Source organism: Scaptodrosophila lebanonensis, unplaced genomic scaffold (assembly GCF_003285725.1).
Source record: "Scaptodrosophila lebanonensis strain 11010-0011.00,11010-0021.00 unplaced genomic scaffold, SlebRS2 tig00001418-arrow-arrow-pilon, whole genome shotgun sequence".
NCBI classification, from domain to species: Eukaryota; Metazoa; Arthropoda; class Insecta; order Diptera; family Drosophilidae; genus Scaptodrosophila; species Scaptodrosophila lebanonensis.
Genome location: NW_022060744.1, coordinates 367,138 through 388,562, shown reverse-complemented (window position 1 = coordinate 388,562; position 21,425 = coordinate 367,138). Strand labels below are relative to the sequence as shown.

Genomic DNA, 21,425 nt, shown 5'->3' with positions numbered 1-21,425 from the left:
CTCTTGACTGACAGGTGCGCGTAACCATTGTTTGATTAGTTTCGGCTGTATCTGTGTCCAAGTCTATAAGTGTGTGTCAGTGTATGTCAGTGTGTGTGTGTCAGAAAGTGTGTATGTGTGTGTGCGTGTTGAATGCATGCTTTCAACGTGCTGCGGTTTGACTGCAATCCATCCATCCGCCAATCCATTTGCCCTCCCGCCAGCCCTTCCCACTACACAGCTGGATACTTTTACAAACCAAATGAACAGCATTGCTTTTCGAAATTGTGTGTTTTCATTCCAAAAGTACGTGCAGTACGATTCATAAATTCTCTGATAAGCTCTTTTATCGATCGATTACAGGTTTAATGAAAGTATTGAGATAGTTCAAAACATTTTTTTCAACATTGATATGAAAATCAAAAACCATCATAAATACTACAAATTGCACCTTTTGAAAAAAGTGTTTAAATGTTTTAAACTCAATATCTTCACAAAAAAACTAAATTTAAATTAAAATATTTGTGTGTCAAATTTTGCAAAAACATTTACATTTTACTTTATCGATTCATTAGGTATTTATAGTATAAGCAATGTTCAACTATTTGGTTTGTTTTAATTAAGAATATGCTTAATCGTATGCACTCGGACCCCTCAAGCACTTACCTCGGCCGCGGGCTTGCCACCCACAGATACGCACTCAATCTCCACTTTGCGATCCTCGGTGGCATATATAATAGTTCCCTGGGTTATTTTCGGGGCTTCTGGTGGCACCAGAACGGTCAGCTCGGCGAATGTGGAGCGTATGGCGGGTTGGCCCTCGGGCCCGGGGCTCACTTGGCACTGGTAGCGCGCATCGTCGTCCAGCATCACCGGATAGATGTCCAACGAGTAATCTCCCTCCTCATCGCTGCCTACCATAGCGTAGCGCTCAAAGCCGCTCAGGTCGCGCGATGTGCCCAATCCAAAATCGTCCTTTGTCCACTGCAGCGTGCCTTGTTTGTTGATGACACGACAGGGCAGGGTTACCCGTGCTCCGACAACGGCTGTCTGATCTTGTGGCTCCATAGCGAAGCGCTGATTCTGGTAACTGGTATATGGCAGTGCGTGAGTGGAGGAGCTATGACCCGCCGCCAGCGGTGAGCCGATAGTAGGGGCGACGTCAATAGCAACAATGAGGAGTGACAGAACACTCCATAAAAGGCACGGCCATCTTCGAACTGTTGGTTTCCTCTTTTGTAGTTTTCCATGATCGCGTTTTCTTCCCTTTGTCATTTTGTATGGCTGTAAAGATTGGGGAAAATAATTGTATAATGAAAAAAGTCAAAATCAAAGCATCAATCAATCCGTTGAATATATTACAGTCATGGCATAAAACCTCTTCCTGACATTTAGTGCCATCCAAGCACAACTCGCGTTTATGCCCCTTGAGCCCTCAATCTATTGTAGACATTTTGTATCTTCGGTATACTTTTGAATTTCTACCTGCTTATATTCAAGCTCAAGCTCGCCTCTATGACTTCTGTCCTTTTCATGTATAAGCAATATGGTGATTTGGATTGGCAATACCACCTTGGGAGTTGTCGTTTTGGTTGTGTTTTGTATGAAAACACACAAATTACCAAAAAGTAGTGGCTATTTTTTTATTATTCATATTCTTGTACACATGCTCAATAATTACCTCAGAGTCTTGTTATTTATTTTGTTTTTACTGCGTTCTTCCGCGTACATGTTTATTTATTCTCTGTTTGTCTCTTGTACAAGCATTTTTAATGCTTTCAACGCGCTTGTAAGTGAAGTGTCAGTCGTCAAGATAGATTCATCGCCTGAATTACATTCAAATTAGCCGTGAGGGCTCCGAGGGTCCTCGGCAAATCCCGCAGGCTTTAAAGCCTCAGCAGAGAAGCATACGATCGCGTTTAAAAGGAACGACAAAAAACAAGCGGAAGGAAAATATTCGGCGAAAGCGTGCGCGTATAACAAGAAATGTGCAAAAATGCGGCAGAATTCCTGAAAACACAACAATTTAAGAACCAAACGACAGCAATAATGGCAGCACCAGCAGCAAAAAAGGATATGAAGCGATGAGAAGCAAAAAAAATGATAATTAAAAATATGAAATGGCGCATACCCGTACATAAGGGTTGACAAGAAAATCGTGGCAGCCAAAGGTTGCAGGTGGCTCTTAGCGAGCAGCAGCATTCCGAGGCGCCTCAGCACACTTGATTGCATTTTTCCTTGCATTATTTATATGCGAGTAATACAGCGAACGTGCAGCACGATATTTGTCAGCTCCGTAGCATAAAAACAGCTTATTACACATCGAAATTTTATTATAGTTGCTCTACTTCACCCCATTCTGAGTAGTGTTTATCCTTGCCATTGTTTGCACAAGGAATTCTCAACATGCGCGGATATAAATATGAGTTAAAAGTATCCTGCGGATACTAAGTTCAGTCACAAACGGATGCATTCCACAAACAGGGATTCCATTTGTTACCTAAGCGATAGTGTTGTGTAAAGGTCACAAGTAGTTTTGATCGTTTAATTCGTTTCATCGATCATGATCTATCGAGACCGGATACATATAATAGGAATGTTCCTTTGTACACAAACTGTTCTGGCATCTGGGCATTGTCATGCCTGGCACCAAACCACACAAATTAAAGTGTTATTAATCTAGCACCGCATAATTTTGCTTTGGCTTCAAGAGTTCCAGCCACCTGAAGAGTGTCTGCGGCCAACCTGAATAGAATCTGAAAAGCCACACTAAACTCAACTTGTATTAACAAGAAGTGCAGTTTTTGGGCCGACAAAGACACTCATTACCTCCCCCCGCCCCCCATTCACGTACTTCCAATCCCAATTTCCATCTCCACTACTCCACTACTCCAGTACTCGCACGAGAGCCGTCCAACGACTGTGTGATTGCCTCACAGGTGTGGCTTCTGTTCAAATTTTCTCACGCATTTGTATTTTTTTCTTGGTTTCTTCAGTTGCTTCCGCCACTTTTCGTCTATTGCTTTCAACTAATTTTGTTTTCTTGTACTTTGTTGCCTGGTATTTGTTTTTATTGCATTTATACGGAAATTGGCGCCGCGGCACACACATACATATGTACATACACACACATACTCACCACATATAAAAATTATACAAAATTATATAGAAAAAGCGAAAATCCATAAAACGAAAAGAAAAAAACAAAACAACAAGCGAAACACTGAAAAGCATACGGTGCAAAAGATTACGAGGTGCTTCCGTTCTAGCAGCGCCTGGAAATGATTCCAAATTAAAGTTGAGTTGCTTACATACATAGATACAAGTGCATACATACTTGTACATACTTGTACATATGACTTGAACTACTTCTTTTGGCTATCACGTCACCCGAATTCTTGCCTTTTTATTACCTTCACAGTCTCCATTATCATGACCGTCATCATCGTCATCATTGCCTGATTTTAATTTTCAATTTACTATTGCGGGATGGCGTCTCCTTTTGGTAATTAAAAGCGATTATATGTACGCGCTCGGTTGCTGTTCTTCTTGTTTCTTTATCTTAATTTGAGAAATTTACAGAAGCGAGTAGTCAACGTGCATCTGAGAATACTTTTCGCAGCTCACACTCTCATTTACACGAGAGCGAGACAATGGAGAATCGTAGACAAAAAGAGAGGGAGATAGGGTGTTCCTACAAATTATGATTAGAAAGAGTTGCCTCTGCAATGCGTCCCATCTTTGTTGGTTTTCAGACCCGTAGCACAATCAGTGTGCGCATCAGCTATTAACGAAAAATAGCAAACAAAAACATTTCCGCTCGAACCACTCACTACTTGTACTATTCGAGAACGCTCAACATCGCTCAACGCTTTCCGCTCCAATTTTCAATTTTCGCCGCTGCCAGTTGCCAGCTTCCAGCTTTCAGTTGCCGTTTGTCCCAACTGGCAGATACAGTAATTATTTTCAGGCGACGCTTATCACACATAAATCTCTGGCTGGCTGGCTGGCTGGCTGCCTGCCTGCCTGACTGGCCGGCCAACCAACCAATCGATACAGAAACGACAACAACAACAAGCCAACAACAGCCAGCATCAGCTTGAAACGCAGGCAATAGCAACAAGCTCTGAGGGGACGAGGGATACGAGGGGAGACGGTGAAAGACGGATGGGGGAAGGGAGAAGAAAGCAACATGTTGTGCCAGGCAGCACTTCCCGGCCGTTGGGTTTCCTCTTCACAGAGACAGCAGAGCAGCTGCTGCTGCACAACCGACCGACCAGACCGACAACAAAACAGATCCAACAACCCAGAGAAGACTGACGGTTGGAGATGAGAAATGAAGCCTTTGGGAGCCGTTCAAACCTACTCGATAAAATTCTAAATGTCCTTCTAATCAGCAGCCATTCAGAACTTGCAGAGTATGTAAAATTTTTGGAAAATATGGACAGCTTTAAAGCCAAAAAGCGCACATCAAAGCAATCCGATCTACAAGTATAATTCCGTTCAGAGTACTAATAGTATTAATAGGTCTAAAAATTTTAGCTCTTGCGAACTCTTTTAATGTTTTGGAAAGAGTATTATCTCTGATAATAGCAATACAAAGTAAAGGACCCGGAATAAAAATAATATGTGAATACAAATAATAATTGCCTTTGCGATAATCGAAAGGTTTGAAGATCTGCAAACTAAAAGTTTGTCAAACTAATTTGAGCGTCTGGATGGTGCTCTAGACGAAGGCTGAGACTGACCATTGGCTATGGCTGCCGTTACAGCTGATGCTCGGACTTTATAAGATTTTTGCAGCTGCATGCGTGACTGAGGCAGCGGAGGCATTTTCGCATCCTTTACGCCACTTTTCCTTCATCTGCGCGCGCGCGCGTGTGTGTGCAAGCATGCCAAACATCTTTTCTATATTTATAGTTGGGCCAAGGAACAGGTGCTGTGGAGCTTGATAGAACTGAACTGAAGCAGTAGCCATAACAACAACCACAACCACAACAACAACAACAACAATACCGAGCAACCAAGTTAGGACTGACAATGAAGTTATTTTTGAGATGAATGTTGGCAATATGCAGTCAACCGTCAGTTGCCCCATGCTAATTATTTCTTTTTCCCCATTTCATTTAATCAGTGCGTGCCATGTATGTGTGTGTGTGTCTGTGCACGTGTATGTATGCGTGTGTGTGTGTGTGTGAGTTTGTGGAGCGTCGCCTTTGGTTTTAGTTAAAGTTTGAGTCGAAAAACCAGTTTGTAGACCTGCATCGGTATTATTATCATATTTAAGTTATTAGATGCAAGCTGCAGCGGATGTTCAGCTTCCTTCGCTGGTGAGAGAGTTTTGTCATTTACAGTTTTCGCCTCGCTCGTTCACCATTCACCGATGTTGGTGATGACGACGATGATGACGACGATGATGATGACGACAATGATGATGAGGTTTGCAACGCCTTAGCTTGGCCTCACCGATAACTAGGCACGTAGCTGCGCTCATAAATCAATAAAAGGCCCACCTGGTACAAATAACTTTGAGAAATTTATATCGAACGCTTGTAATGTGCCGTGCGCTCGACCAAAGTTTGCACCGCGGGGTGTGTGCTCTCGGGTGGCTGCGACGACTACGGGCGGTAGTGGCAGTGGCAGTGGAAGTGGCAGTGGCGGTAGCGATTCTGCCTCTGCCTCTGCCTGTGTCTGTGTCTGTGCCTGCTTGGTTCGTCGGAGAGCTTACTTTAGTTTATTTTGACTAGTCGTGCTTTTGTTGTTGCTGAGCCACTTTCTACGCCAATTTCATACAAAGATTTAAAGCCACTTACTCGTACAATAGCAACAACAACAACACAAGAAACTAACAACGCCAACAGCTGCTGTCCATAGACAAGCCAATGAGTGGACTTTTATGACCGAAGCATTGGTCTGGTTAGTCTTTTCAGTTGGGTTCGCCCAGCCCATTGCCGCTCATAAGCCTAAAATATTGGCATGAACTAGGAATTCTTTAGAAGAAGCGCCCAAAGTTGCAGTCACACGCAATCTGATGAGATAGGGAAAGACACGGACGAACCTATTGATTGAAGGGAGCGGTTCACGTTGCCGCTCAAACGAGAACGCTCAAGACTGGATATGCCATAAAGATCATATCGTTCTGATATTGATATTGTGACATCTGACTAACTATCCCAGTGACAACTGTTGGGTGATACAACATGCCTTCAGGGCGTGCCCTTCTCACGTTCTAGTTTGAGTGAAATGAGATGGCTCTGGATCTACATACAGATCACAGATCAATGAAATCTCCAAGCAAAAGTTGAATTGTATTGGGAGATGAAACAAACGGATATTAAGGTCAAGTTTGAGGCACAAAGAATGGAACGCATTCAATATCTTCGGCAAATATTTAATATATTCACTTTATGAGATGCGATTTCCAACGACGCGACGCAAGCTGTAAAAACTGTCCGCATTAACTACTCATCTTATTTCTACTCATTTTTTTTTTTTTTTTTGACGAGCATTAAATTATGCGATCTCCGACTCATCAAGTCAGATGAATAAAGCAGTAATTGTTGTTTTGGCCAAACGGAACCTTTCCTTTCGCCTGGTGATCATTCTTCGGGCATACTACACATTTGCATTTAGTAGACCTGTCATAGTTCCAGTTCAACGAATTTCTACATACCAACACATCAAGTAGTTTTCACTTGTTGGCAGGCTGATCGATCGGCGATGTCAGGTCGTTACAGCAACGGCCCACTCGGCTCTTCCAGCAGCTGTAGCTGTGGCAGCACCGTTGTCAGAAAAGAAAAAAAAAAAAAAAAACAAAAACAAGCCAGACAGACACGCGCACGCATAGTTAAGAAAAAACCCAACACAAACCAAACAGCACCCATAGAGTTATGGGTATATTATTGAAAACACACACAAAGCACACACAAACTTGAAAAAATGTGTGTGGGCGAGCATTTGGAAGTTGCTTCAGAGCGACTGTGACTGCGACTGCGACTTAAAATTGAACGCGATCAGGCGTCAATCGATATACGAGAGCTTGAATGCTCGCTCGCTGAATGCTGCACGAGCATAATATAAGATATGTTAATAAGGCTTAAGGCATAAGTTATAAGCATCTGAAGTCAGTTTAGCCAATGGCCAAGCACGGTTCAAAAGACAAGGCAAAGCTTGGTCGCTGTTGTAATACAAAACCCAGCAGCAACAGCAACAACAAAAACAATAACAGAAACAAAACATGAATATCTTGAAAAGCTGACAAAAAACCTTGCAGCCAAGCCGGAGATCAAAACGAAGTCGCAGATGGGGATAGCGATTGTATCCAGCGGCTTCAGGGGTTGCCAGAAGACGGCAATGATTATAGTGGCGGCGATGATGATGACGATGATGGTGATGAGACGGTGGCAGATGTGGCCAACAACAACCCTCCTTAGGAGAAGATGTTACACTTGCGTGTCATTGCGTGCCTGGCCTGGCCCGGGACCGGGACCGAGACCGAGACCGAGACTTAGACAGCCTTTAAAATCACTTGCAGCAGCATTTTAATTTCGGGCCAGTCGCACCCTGCTTAATTTCCTGCCAGTTCCCGTTGACTTGCTTATTGGTTATCGCTCTTGCCGCTGCGCCACTGCTGTTCGCTCGATTGCTCGACTGCTCGACTTGTTTGAGCTGTGACGCGTTCTTTTCTCAATTTGTCTTTGCACGCAGCTTCTCCCCAAAGCGAAAGCGGGCAAAACAGCCATCGGTTACCTTCGTTCCCCCATACTGCAGAATCAAAAAAAAAAAACAAAAAAAAAATAATAATAATAAAAATAAAAGAGAAGAAATCAGTTAAGTTCAGGTGTTCAATTTGCTGATTGAAATTCTGGTCGATTTTTATTTGGGGCCCCGATTGCGCGTCTTCCATGCCTGAATGAGTGTGTGTGTGCGTGTGTTTACGTGTGTGTGTGCGTGTGTGTGCCTGGACAACTTTCAGGCCCTTTGAGACAAGTTTTTGCTGTCGTCGTTATGCTTATTGTGGCTGTTATTCCTGATATTATTTTCGCTGTTGGTCGACAAGGGGCGCAATTTGCAGCTGCTTGCTAAAATGTTAGCACACAGCTCCAATATCCTTTAACATCAGCATTGGTTTAGGCCTCAGCCATGCCCCGCATTGCTCATTTTGCTATGAGACACAACACACATATATTATCTGATATATTAAAATTTACAAGTATAATATAATAAAATATAAGGCTGTTGGCCGAGCCATAAATTGAATGCCACACAGACGTCAGATAAGCGGAAAGAAAGTTTTCCGCGCAAAACTTGCCCAATTTCCTCGGGTATTTTCAATAAAGTGCAGCAGTAGCCCTAGAAGTGACAATAACGAAGTCAGCAGAGCACTGGCGTTGACGACCTCCAGTCGCGTGGCTAAGCAACAACAGCAACAACAGCAGCAGCAGCAGCACGCAAAAATACTGATTAAATGTCAAAATGATAAGCTGGCAGACATTTCAGTGCCAGAAAGCGAATAGCATAGTAGGTATGTGGATGAAAATGCACGAGGGGAAGAACGAAAATTGCGAAAGAGACTGGCGTCGTGCACACAAAAGTAGCCCTTTTTATCTCAATTTCCTGCCGACTTCGGCGACAATTCGTTGCCCAAAAAGGCAGCAGCGGCAGTGGCAGTGGCAGAGACAGCACTTAAAATGTGCCTAGTACTATGTATAACCCAAGCCGCCCCACCAGCCGAAGTATCTGCGGCTCAGACAACAAACTTAACTTTTGCTGACTTTGTAGATAAGGCAGGCAGCCAGGCAGGCGGGCGGTCAGGCAGGCAGACAGGCAGACATAGAGACAGTAAAGCATTCAGTATTGAACATTTGGTCGGCGCTTCCCCAAAACCGTCCGAGAGCAAAAGAAGAACTAAGAACAGCGCTCCTCTAACATACTTAAATGGATATAATATGTCATTTGAAGTTGTATTTAAGGCGATATTAGAAAAAATGATTATATACTACATATATGCCGATCTGAGTGTAGAGTACTTATAATGTTTATAATGCTGATTAAAAGACAATTTCGAGTCAAATTTTGGCAAGAAGGGAGCGCGCGTGCCTGGCCCAATTGTTAAATCCAAGAACTGAGTTGAACCCTGTCCTTAGTCCCCCTTGGTGTGTCCCTTAAGGGAGTGGGCGGGATGCTTTCCAAATCAATGGCACAACCATTATACGTTTGTCTTGAAACGGCTTCTCAATCATCCAAATGTTGGCCTTTGTTAGTTTCACTTTGGCTTCTTTGGATTTCAGGGTCCACAAGAAGGGGTCTTCGGCAAAAGTTCTTTGCGCTTATCTGCTGCCTTTTAGTTGATTTGCTCGCCCATACAAATTGACAACAAAGTGCAAGAGCCCCAGTCCCCGTCCCAGCCTCACACACAGTTGACCAGGCACACAAATTGATTTTAATTGTTAAGCATTCCTCTTTTAATTGTCCTAATCTCCACTGGGCAGGATTTGCCAATGTCCTTTACCTTTTCCGTCTTTTATTTTTCTCTGTGCTCAGCTCTTTCTTGTTGCCAAAGTCCTTTAAGTAGCCCTTTTTACTGTGTTTGCTTTACCACCCAGTCAGGCATTCAGGCATTCAGTCATTTGGCGAGTTAGTCAGTCAGTCAGTCGGTCGGTCGCATTAGTTGACGTTTATTGTGAATTAAGGAGGCAAGTTGAAGGGTTAACAGACCACACCCGCACTGCTGGCTGGTGGCAATGGAGCTTGGACCTTGGCACAAAATGAGCAAGATTGTGGGGTCGTTAGGGGCGATGGATTGATTGGGCTCCATCGGCGTTAGCTGCAGCTTCGATCACCAAATCCCCAGCCAAATGAACTACACGCAAAACGAATTGAATTCAAGTTAAAAAGAAAAGCAGTGCTGATAGCTTTACACCCAAAGTCAAAGGGTGCTTGAGTATGTATATATTGTAGGGAAGACTAATAAGCGAGAGATATGCAACATTACATCCATTATTGACTTTCCAATGCACAAATTATAATTCATATTATTCTTATATTAGCCTCAGTTGAAAAATGAAAGGGTATATTGTTTTTGTATGCGTGTGTTTTTCTCTCTTTCCCCCATTTGGGCTTCTATTAAATTCTGATTTAAGGGAATACTACACAGATCCACATACATACGAGTATGTTGGTTTTTGTTATTTAAATATTAACTTTAAAAATTATATAATTGAAAAAGTTTTTTTGTTTTTTTAGGCTGCTGTGTGCAGGCTCCTCCACCCCCCACTCGAATACAAGAAACAGGCGCGTGCATCTGCAGAATACAATATTTTCTGTTCTGTTTTTCTGATTGTGCGCTGCCCCAAAAGGGTCCCGCGTCCAATTATGTATAAAAACATGTGTATGTGTGTTTTTGAGTATGCGTGTGTGTGTGTGTGTGTGTGTGTGTGTTGCATTCAACGCAGCTAATTAAGTTATATCAAGATTTACCCTTCCCCGACCTCAGCGGCCATGACGCTGCAGTGTGTTTGGCATATCTGGTCAGCCAGTGGGGAACGTGGATTGAAGGGAGCGTGAAACGTGGAATGGAAAAAGTTTACAATTTGAGATAAATAAAAAATCAATTCAGTAAAAAATGAAAAACTCTTCTATTCCGGTGCAGTTGCGGTTGTCGTCGCCAAGCCGGTTTTTATGGGTCTGTGTGGGGCCGAGGGCTGACCGAACTTGGATCGTTGCCAGACACCAGGGACCAGACACCAGACAGTAGACAGTGGTTCAACAACAATATAAATGACAGAAAATAATATACTTGTACATTTTTCAGTTGTAGGTCAGCTTAAGCTTATTAAACCTAGTTGTTGGTTTCAGGCTTCAATCAAGCTGTTCTGAGGACTTGCCTAAAATCTTTTTGGTGATCCAAGACTTCCAGAGGGTTGATGGCGGATTATAAGAGTTCGACCCACTGTAGTTCAATCGTCTACTATATTTTTGATTAGTTTGGGCAGCGAATTTGAAAACGAATAAAAATGTGTTGGAAATGAGCATAATAATGAGCACAAAACTGGCCAAACAACAAACAACAAACAACAACAACAACAGCGACTGAGTTGGCGTTGTCGTCTCTGTCGCCATCATTGTCGCCATTGCTGCCAACGCATGGGCCAACCTGACATAGACGACGACCCACTCTAGATTTTCTTTATGTTTTTCGTGTCGACTTGCGGTCGGAGTTGCACTGCCCATGTGTGGGCGTGTTTGGCACCAATGGCCAATATGCCAGCAGCGACAGCAACAGAAACAACAACAACAATAACAATAACAACGACAACAGAAACAGCAGGCAAAGCATGGCTAAGAAAATAGACGAAATACTTGTTGTACTACAGTATAGTAAATAGTATGTTTGTACTTGTATGTATGTATATGTAAGTATTTGTAAAGACAATTCAGCGACGCCTTCCATCGCATATCGCTCATGGTTCATCGTTCATCGTTCATTGTACATCGCCGGTACACAAAATCCGATTATAACTAATTATTATGGACGCGAGTCTTGAGACATGTTGTGCGGCACAGAGTTGCCGAGCTTGTTACTGGTATTGGTAGTGGTACTGGTACTGGTACTGGTACTGGCACAGTTACTGTTACTGTCGGCCAGTGGCTGCTGCAGCACTCCTCGATTGCCAAAGCGCCGCTAGGCACTCGGACTCGGAGAGCGTGGGCAGCGGTTTGTCATTTGCTTGTTTGTGGCTGTTGTTATTCCAATTGTTGCTGTCGCTGCCATTGTCGAGAAGATTTTTTATTTTGCCGGACACACTCGTACAAACAATCCGAGCCCAAGAAACACAAAGCCCATAGCGCGACATTCAACGGCCTCAAAATGTGTGCTACATAAAAATGGGAGTTAAAACGAGTTTGATTTTGTTGGTGTTTTACATTTTCCACAACCTACTTAGTTGTATCTAGTTTGTAATTCCTTACCAATTTCGTTAAGTTCGTCGATTGATGGCCCAAAACTGTGCATAGACAACTGAGCAATGCTCAGGTCTGCTCCCTGCATCTGCATTTGGCAAACATACTGGTACTACCTATTTGTAATTTGATTCTAGGTGGACAGACACAAAGTTGATCGGCCACATGAGCCTATTTAGGCTTTTATAATTTCTTACCGAATTAAATTCATTTTGGGGCTATTTTGTGTGGAAAGTGAGGTGGGGACGTACCTGTATTGTAGCTGCCTAGCTATGGTCTAACGTTTCTTTAGTGTGTTGTAAGCTGTCAGTGTTTGATTTGGACGGGTGTTCGCGTGTTAATTTTTTATCCTTATCCCTCCCTCACCCCACACTCTACCAACTATCTATCTACGAACTAGCTATCTTAACTATCGTGGTCTCGCACCGCTGGGCGCCTGTCGACATTGTTGTTGCACCAATTTGTATGCATATTTGTTCATATTAGCAGCCGAAATTCTCTCAAGGAGGGCCTTTACTTACCAAAACAGCCCAAAGGCTGCGACGCTGAGTGCGACTGCCAAATAAAAGCTGAAAATAAAACAACAGTCGGCTTATTAATTTAAGTTTTTTCTGCTTATTTTCTGTGTGTGAGTGTGTGTGTGTGTGTATGTTTTTGTACATTAATTGTTGTTATTATTCGCGTTTCTGCAAACAAATTTGTGATTGTATTTTTGTTGTTGTTGTTGTTGCTGTTGTTGTTGTTGTTGTTGTTGGCAACTATACTTGGCCATGAACACGCACAAGCCGTGTTGCTTTGCGGCTGCTTCCACAATGCTTTTTTTTGCGACCTTTTATGGCACAAAATTTTTATTAGACATAATTCCAGCGATCTGCCCCGCCTAGCGGGCGTAGCGTTCAGTCCGCCCCTCCACTGCCGCTTCCATGTGAAGTGGCACGCATTTTTCGCATAAAATCGACATTTTTATGCAGTTTTCCTAATTACCCCCGCCAATCAACCACCACCCCCCACCCATAACCACACCCACACCACGTGCTCACACCGACCAGGCCCAAACGCCTACTCTGGAGAGGCCCTTGTCTGGGTACCTCGTTACGCACTGGGGAGGGTTGCTTCCTTCCTACGCCATGTTATGGCCGTAATTGTTGCAATTCTTATGCTTGTATATAGAAAATTGATTATCGGCGCAACGGGCATAAAAGCGTTCGGCGAAGCGTGCCTCGTGGCATGCCTCAATTCGTGGCAAATCCCGTATACGAGTATGTAACGCACACACATTCACATTTGTGGATGGGCGAACATGGAGAAATGCGCGTAGTGGCCTTACTGTCATCTCGAACTGATGATATAACGGCGGTCTATTTCAAGAGTCCCATTTAACAAAATGTATTTGATATGAAATCAAAATCAGTCAGTCTGCAACCGATACAATCAAGTAATTTATATTGGGGTTCGTTGATTTATAATGCAGCTAAGACTACACATAGCCAACTGCTGAGGTCGGAATCAAATTAGTTTCCAAAAATAAAATGTAATAAAGCCACTTTTTGATAAAAGTTAATGGGAATTGAAAAGAACAAGTGAGCGAAATCTTGAAAACCTTCAAGTGCTAAAGGAAGCACATTTCAGTTCGGCTATGCGTATCCCAGGAGTAGTTCAGAACAAAGGCAGGGGAAAGTAAAGTTGTTATTCCAGAAAGATAGGCAAATGAAGGGACAAATAAATGAGCAAAAGAATCGGGCATTACCGCAGATAGGTGGGCCGAAAATGCAGCTTTACCGTGCGACACACTGCGCACTCCGTTCTCCCAATTTGTATTGTCCGGGTATATAGCAATACACAAATAGGTGCAACCACAGCAAGTGGTTCAGCCTCCACCAACCTGCCCGTATATTTTCAGCATTTGGCAATCATGTCATTGAATGTATTTCCATAATAAATGCCAAAGCTACGGCATATGGGCGAGCGAGCGAGCGACCGACAGATTTCAAACAAAATAGTCCGAATAACTATATCGGTTGCACACTTCTTGCTTCCATTTTGCAAGCTTCAATTTTTTAATTGAATTATGCAAGCTGGCGGGGTAGTGGGTAGATAAACTGTAATTGATTGAAATATTAGTATATTTTAATTCAAATGTTGTTTTCGTTGTTGCTGCCTGCTATCTGGGAAGTTTTCAATTTTCATTTTTGTGGCATCGTTTTTGCGACATGAATAAAAATTGGAAAATTGCAAAATTGAAAAATTGAAAAATAGAAAAATTGACATATTTGTTGGGCCAGGAGTAACCGCATTTGATAAACAGGAGGCCATGACTCATGGGCTTGTTCTATTATCCTTTTTCATACATGGGTTGCATCGGCGAAGGCGGAACACACGAAATGCATAAACTACGATGCCATGTGCGGAGGGGACGATCGGGGTTGATGGTGTACGATGGGGGTGGTAGGGTGGTGGGGGTGGCGGGTCGTTGGTTGTGGGTAGGGCAACAAACAAATGTATAAAAGTGAAATATCTGCGGCGCATACACAGAAACATGCAATACAATAAACAAAAATGAAAACGTTGTGAAAATAAAAAAGCGTTTGGCACGAAACCAAAACGAAACCAAACGAAACAAAACGATACGGAAAACGCCAGTGAATGAATCAAGCGAGTGCCTGTCTCTGTCTCCGTATTTGTATCCGTATCTGTCGGGAAAAGAGTGGGTATGGCTGGATACGATTGTGTGTCCTTTCATGAAAAAGGCACTCCAGCTTTCAGCCGCACCATCAAGAGAAGCTTAGTTTCGCAAAATTACAGCCCTTAACTAAAAGTTGAATGACCTTATTTGTCGAGCTCAATATTTGTGGAAAGTACATTTAGAAACAACATTTTTATGAAACCAAATTCTAACGAAATCATTTGGGAGATTAGATACGATATCTTAAGATAAGTCTGATAAGTCCCTGATACTCAGCAAGTATGCTACATTATGACAAAAGTCATATAAGCTTAAATTCTAAATGCATTCAAGTCAAAAACAACAATACCAATTAAATAAAATTGTATAAAACTTATTTAACTTAATTTGAGAATCAACTTACAGCGGTTCTTTTTATTAAAAATACGGATGCAAATAGCATGTTCTGCATTCAAAGGTTGATTTTAAATGTTCTACATTTGGCCTTTAAATATTTTATGTTACAGCCCACGTTATGGACAAATTTGTTCGCATTATTTGCTGTTTGGGAAATACTCGGATTTCGCATCAAAAACGCCTCTTTATTTCCCTGGAAATGTTGTTAAATAACATTCAAGCTAAACGAGTACTTATGCATGCGTATCCACTCAGTCTTCTCGACAAAATGGCAACAGACGTAAGGGAGTTCCTGTCGTTTTTTTTACTTCGGAATATTTTACAAATCCGATTGAAAAGTTTTATTTAAAAAGCACACACACCCACACCGACCAAAATGAATAAAGCGTATGGGTTGCTGAGTTGAGTGTCCGAAAAAACAAAAATAATAACAATAATAAAAAAGCGGGGGTTGCAAGACTTGACTTGCAACCCTCACAGCCCCACCTCCTGCAACCCAACAACGCGCACGCAGTCACAGCTCGTTGCTCGGTTCCTTCCCAGTCAGCTGGTCAATTGTGTGTGGACGTTGGTATGGGTGGGTGTGTGTGTGTGTGTGTGTGTGTGTGTGTGTGTGTGTGTGTGTGTGTGTGCGTGTCTGTGTGCTAATTTCCCCAAAATTCCCAGTGTGAACAGCAGTAGTTGAAAATAACAACAACAGCAGAAATGAAAGAAAGGAGGCAAAACAACTGAGACAGCCATGAGTCATAGACAGCGGGTGAGGGGTGAATGCGTGGGAGGGTGCTAAGCCGTACAGTCGTCGTTATTTACTGTTTTTTGTTTTTCTTCTTCTTCTCCTTTTTTTTTGAAAATGTTGCTAAGGGTTGTCCCCAGATACAGGACAACTAGACGAGACAGAGCTCTGAGCCCATGGTTAACCAAGGATCACTCAGCCTTAAGCCAAAACATAAAGCCCACAAATTAAGAACGAATTTTCGAATGGAGTTTTCGAATAGAGTTTAATTCAATATTTGGGTATTCAAATACAATGTAAATTGCACAAGAAGCGAGAATTAATGCAAGAGCTTGGTATCGAAGCCAGTGCCTCAAACTGAACATCACAAAGACCGGCTCGCAGAAGAAAAGTCAAAGCTGTTGCCTCAACATACTCTACTTGTAGTATTTAAAAATCCTCTTTAAAACCATTGAATTCTTTCTGAAATTCGCGACCGAACATGACGTTCGCAAAATATGTTCGTATAACTAGGTTTTCTCTGAGCTGAACAATGTCCAGATAGGCAGCGTTGTATCCCACATTCGCGGTATTTGAATAAAAATGAAGGCGGAAAATAAATCGACAGCGATGGCGATAACGGCTGCGAGCAAAACCAATCGCCACTTGAACTGAAAAACTAAAGTGAATTTACACTCTATCTCTCTCTCTCTTACACACACCCACACACACATGCACAAACACACTTAACAATTTAACTGAGAGTACGGAAGAAGAAGGAGAGGAAAGGAACCCCAGCAGGCAGCGCTATGAATTGATAACCAAAGGTCCTGCCGCTGCTCCTTGGCAAGTGAGGCAAAGTGCACGACGCGCAATTGACGCGCAAAGACGGAACGGGTGACAGGAGAAGGGAGACGGGAGGCGGGAGAATTAAGATGGAGAACGGAAGACGAAAGCAAGGGCACGGGCAGGGGCATAAAAATGGGAGAAAAAATGGAAGACGGCTCCATAATAATTTTATGCGCTTCCAAAAAACTTCCGCTCAGTCATTGCGTTGTGTTTCCGTCTGAGGACGAGGGCGAAGACGCCGCACACACACACACAGATACACACACGCACACAGATACACACACACACACATGTGCATTACACCCCGCCTGCCAAATTGCCATAGAATTTTTGCTTTGCTTGCCCGTCAAGCTTTTCCTTTATGTTGCCCTCCCACGTCCTCTTTATCCATGTCCTGACTTGGCTTGGTTTGGCTTGATTTTTGCGTCTACGCCTTGACAGCTGCCTGCAGGAAAATGGGGAAAAAGGGGAAATGGGGGACAGGGAAAAGCAACGAATGAATGAATGTTCAACTGTCAGTTCCGACATGGCTGAAGCGGACTGGTGGACGGGCGATCGGGCGGATGTGGAAACGGCTGTTGGGCACCCACATAGAGCGACATATCATCAGCATACATACTAGTACACTGAGCGAAAGTGGTTTCATCCCATGCCGATTGTCATTTTATTTTCATTAAATATTCCTTGATAAAGTGATTTAAAATAATGAGTAGAAGATCAAACATAGACCTGGGTTGGACATGTATGCAAATAAGTTTATAAATAGACGGAGATTTCCTACAACGTTTTGGTTTCGGCAAAATCTTCTAAAAACAAAAAACAAATTGGTGTAATCAATAACTTCTTAGGTTCCCCTCTTGCTGTAATTATTTAAGTATATGATCTTAAGATGCATTGCTGCACTTCAAAATAAAATACAAAATATTTAATCAATATCTTTTTGGCTTCCCCCTGATGATACTATTTTCAACGATTATATAAATCGAATACTAATACAATATATTTATACTGTGGGGAGCACTATTTTTTCTGAGTGTAAAAGCAGTGGTGGCGCTGAGACGGTGGCGCACACGACGACAAAGCGTGAATGTTGTAGTTGCTGTCCTTGCTGTTGTTGTTGTAAGCTATTGTGCGTCTGTGTATGTGTGTGTGTGTGTGTGTGTGTTTGTGTGAGGCAACGGGTAATGACATATTCAAACGCAGCGCGAAGTTGACGACAACAACAGCAACAACACCAACAACAGCCACAAGAACAACAATAACGGGAGAAGCTCGGGCGCTCCTTGGCTCCTGTTGTTGTTGTTGTTGCTACTATTACTGCTGTCGCTCGCTAGCGAGCACAAAAAAGCGTTGCCAGACATTTTGACAAAGCTGGCGACAAGGACATACACTTGTAATAACATAAAAAGGATATTGTAAAACATTTTCATAAGTTCTGTTCGCCTTGTTGTACTTCTCGTTCACATTCTACTTCCCTCCCCTCTTCCCCTCCTCCTCTCTTCCCCTACTCCCCACTTCCCCATCCACCATCGTAATTCTAGTATAGGGTTCTGGTGTCGCTAACATTGCAAGCGCTTGGCTGTTTATCCACAGTAATCGTATATCCGAGCATTTTTTATATGTGTGTGTGTGTGCGTGTGTGTGTGTGTGTGTGCCTAAGTTACCTCGATTGTTGCCTCTTTGTCATTTGCTGCATTTTAAGTTGCATATTCCCAACGCCCTATGCCTTACACACACTCCGTACACATTTGTATAACCTTTCCAGACGAGTGCATGGACTTAGATCGCAGTTGTCTGAAGGATCTAAACAGGTATGCGAAGCTAGGAAGAACGGTAAACAAAGGCAGGTGTATATGTATAACATCAAAATTATCAATAAAGGTATAAAGGAGAACTACAAGTATTTCATTTCATTTGTAATAAACCGATTTCAACCTGCAGTATAAATACAGTTTTGTGTTTCTTTCGAAAACTCAAATTGTTGTAAGCCACGATTTCTTGATAGATAACTGATCGGGAAGGTATTTCTTTGGATTATACTCAATTATACCTTCCAAATCATTGAATACTTTGCACAGCCATAAGAAAGTGGACCTGAGGCAAAATCAGAATGTAGTTAGCTGGCTGACCAACAGTTTTCCTAAAATTTCCTCTGCACCATGAAATAGTATGTTTACTTCAGTGTCTAGTGCAGTGTCTTAAGTGCATTATTCAGGCCATTGGTTAATCAGCAGAAGAAGAACAGCTGTGACTGAATCAAACAAGAAGCTTACTTAAAATATAATTCAACTGCGCCATCAAATGGTAATTCGAGTCACTAATCTACATAATTACCATGGCGTTCTATCAATCGAATGTCTAATCTTAACATATACTGTAAAGACTGTTAAATGTTTCATTATTAGTTTGGTTATCATTTGGATGTAGGAGTTGACTGATTGGATGTCGGATATGCAGGGTGCCAGCATTTGTATTTGAGAGTGTTGCCTGGAAGCCAGTTCTATTGAAATGCTTTGCCTAATTTTATGAGCAATTATTATCAGCAATGTTGCCCTGCCATTTATAATTTATACCCATTTACTCATTTACATTTAATACATTCAGCCTTTCAATTTGGCGTTGCTCTCTCCCCTTCCCATCCCCCTTCCTTCTTCCCTTTCTCTTTTCTCGCTCCTGTACGTCTCTGTTTGTTCTGTTTTTGACTAATTCGGCCCCCTCTTTGTTTGTCCAAGTGTTTCAATTAGGCAAAAAGCGTGTTGGCGGCCCTGCCATTACACACCCGCGCATCCTTCGACCCTTCTTCCCCCTCATCAACATACTATGGGCGAGCACATGTCAACCCTCGACGGCACATTCTGCCCACTCGATATGTGGCAAGCGGGCAACCCTAGCAGTTGCGCTTAGACAAGCGAGCAAGGAAGTAACTTGAACCATGTGCCTCATAGTATGGACTATTAAACACTTCTGTTGAGCTTCAGTGGCGTACCCGGGGGAATCAGTGCTATAAATAAAACAATTCGGCTAATTATGAAGAAGACCAAGTTTTGTTAAAGTCTGCACATCGTTAACGCTTCTGGCCAAGAGATTTTGTTGCTCGAAAGGTTATGTTCGTAAGCCTGATAGTTCTTTAGAGCTGAATAGAAACTAAGCCACCTCAGTGTGCAGCAGATACCATGTAGAGCTTTGTAAGGGTAAGTGAAATTCTACTTCACTTGCACCGCTTCCCCATAATGCTCTTCGTCGGCACGCCACTGCTTAAATTGGTCTCACTTGGATTGGCTGCCTCTTAGAATCTTCATCTGACGGATTTGCCTGTTCAAACAATTTTTCCATCAATTGCAATTAATTGGCATTCTGCTCGTATTCAAGTGGCCGGTCGCTCTATAAAGTGAAACGCACCCCCACTATAAGTTCCCTCGCTCTCGCCCTCATCCTTGTCGTCTCCATCTCCCCACCCCACCAGCACATACCAGCACCACTTCAGCCGACGCTCCACCACCTAAGTTGCATGCGCTGTGCACAATTAAGGCGGCGCCATTAAAGCTCATCAAAAATGCAGGCCAGACAAGCCATTGGACGTACACCCGTACCAGGCCCCCTCACCTTCCCATTCCTCTTACACACTCCCTGCCCCCGCCCCTGCCCCATCCTGAGGCAATCCCCTCGCCACTACTCTTAATGTGCCGCTCATAGATTTTCGTTTCCATGCTCGAACCTACTACTCTGAAGTGCAACGAGCGGTAGCCATTTTGTTTTTGCTTGGCCCATTTTGGGAAACGAGATCTTTAATGACATCGTTGTCGATGGGGAAGAGACCTCATCGTTGTTGTTGCTGTTGTTCTGGCGTTGTCGTTGCGGGCTCTAATGATGATAGCTTGACAAATATTTATTGCTTAAGCATTTGAGTGCAAATATTTTAATTAGTCTGGCAACAACAACAACAATAACAACAAGAACAACAAGAACAAGAGCAACAATAACAGAGACTAGAGCATAACAAAAAGAGCAACAATAGCAACATCAGCAGCAGCAGCGGCAAGTGCGAGAACATTTACAATAAAAACAATATGAACACATAGAGATGCTAAAGATGCTGATGAGACTTAATGAACTGTAAAGCGACTTTCAATTGTCTCCAATTAACAAAATTAACAATAACAATAATAGCAATGATGGAGCAGCGAACGCTCTTAAACTAGTTAGTTATGAAAAAAATATGAGTAATTATGTTGGGACGAGTTTTCCTTGTCCCCTCATTCTATTGTAATTACGAGTGTACGAGTATGTACATAGTCCCGGGGCTGAAAGGTTATATTAGCTTTGCTAGTGCGTTCGTATGTAGACACGACATTAAAGTAAATAATCCCAGTCAACAGCTGTCATATTTATCATAGTTGCTGAGTAAACAATGTATCTACAACAAAGTATACAAAGTACTACAAAGTATAACTAAATTAAGGAAAGTACTATATAGTATAGCATCTGTGTCTTCTTGACATTCTCCGCACATTAAAGAAGAATGGACTTATTGTAATTGTCTTAAACAAGCATTTTCGTTATTAATCCTTATTCACATGAAATTCAATTACATGAGGAGCTCTGCAACAAGGAATGAACACACAAGTTTCGACACATCTTCGGGTCATTATTGGAATGGTTCAGGGTATCCACAAGTCGACTGCAATTGACCCGAGCGTCTTATCTCGCCTTGTCAGGCCTGCTGTCGGACGGACAGTGACGAGCGCCAGCTGCCGAAGAAATCACTGAGCCTAATTGCAGGACAGAGCGAACAGATTGGATAGCATCGCCTGCCAAAAAGTTGACAGCTCAAGGCGATACGGTGGC

At 42.7% G+C, this 21,425-nt stretch overlaps 1 protein-coding gene across 2 annotated transcripts in view; it reads right to left on the bottom strand.

The window, feature by feature from the left end:
* LOC115633257 (irregular chiasm C-roughest protein) overlaps nt 1-21,425 on the bottom strand; it is a 31,208-nt gene that overhangs the window by 6,573 nt on the left and 3,210 nt on the right. For both annotated transcript variants that reach the window (XR_003996331.1, XM_030530661.1), the window contains exons 2-3: nt 12,462-12,509; nt 646-1,263 (exon numbers count right to left, since the gene is read on the bottom strand). Coding sequence is in view for 1 of the 2 variants with exons in the window: in XM_030530661.1 (XP_030386521.1) it covers nt 646-1,254 (609 nt within the window). In the remaining variant the exon portion in view is untranslated. The remainder of the gene's footprint in view (nt 1-645; nt 1,264-12,461; nt 12,510-21,425) is intronic.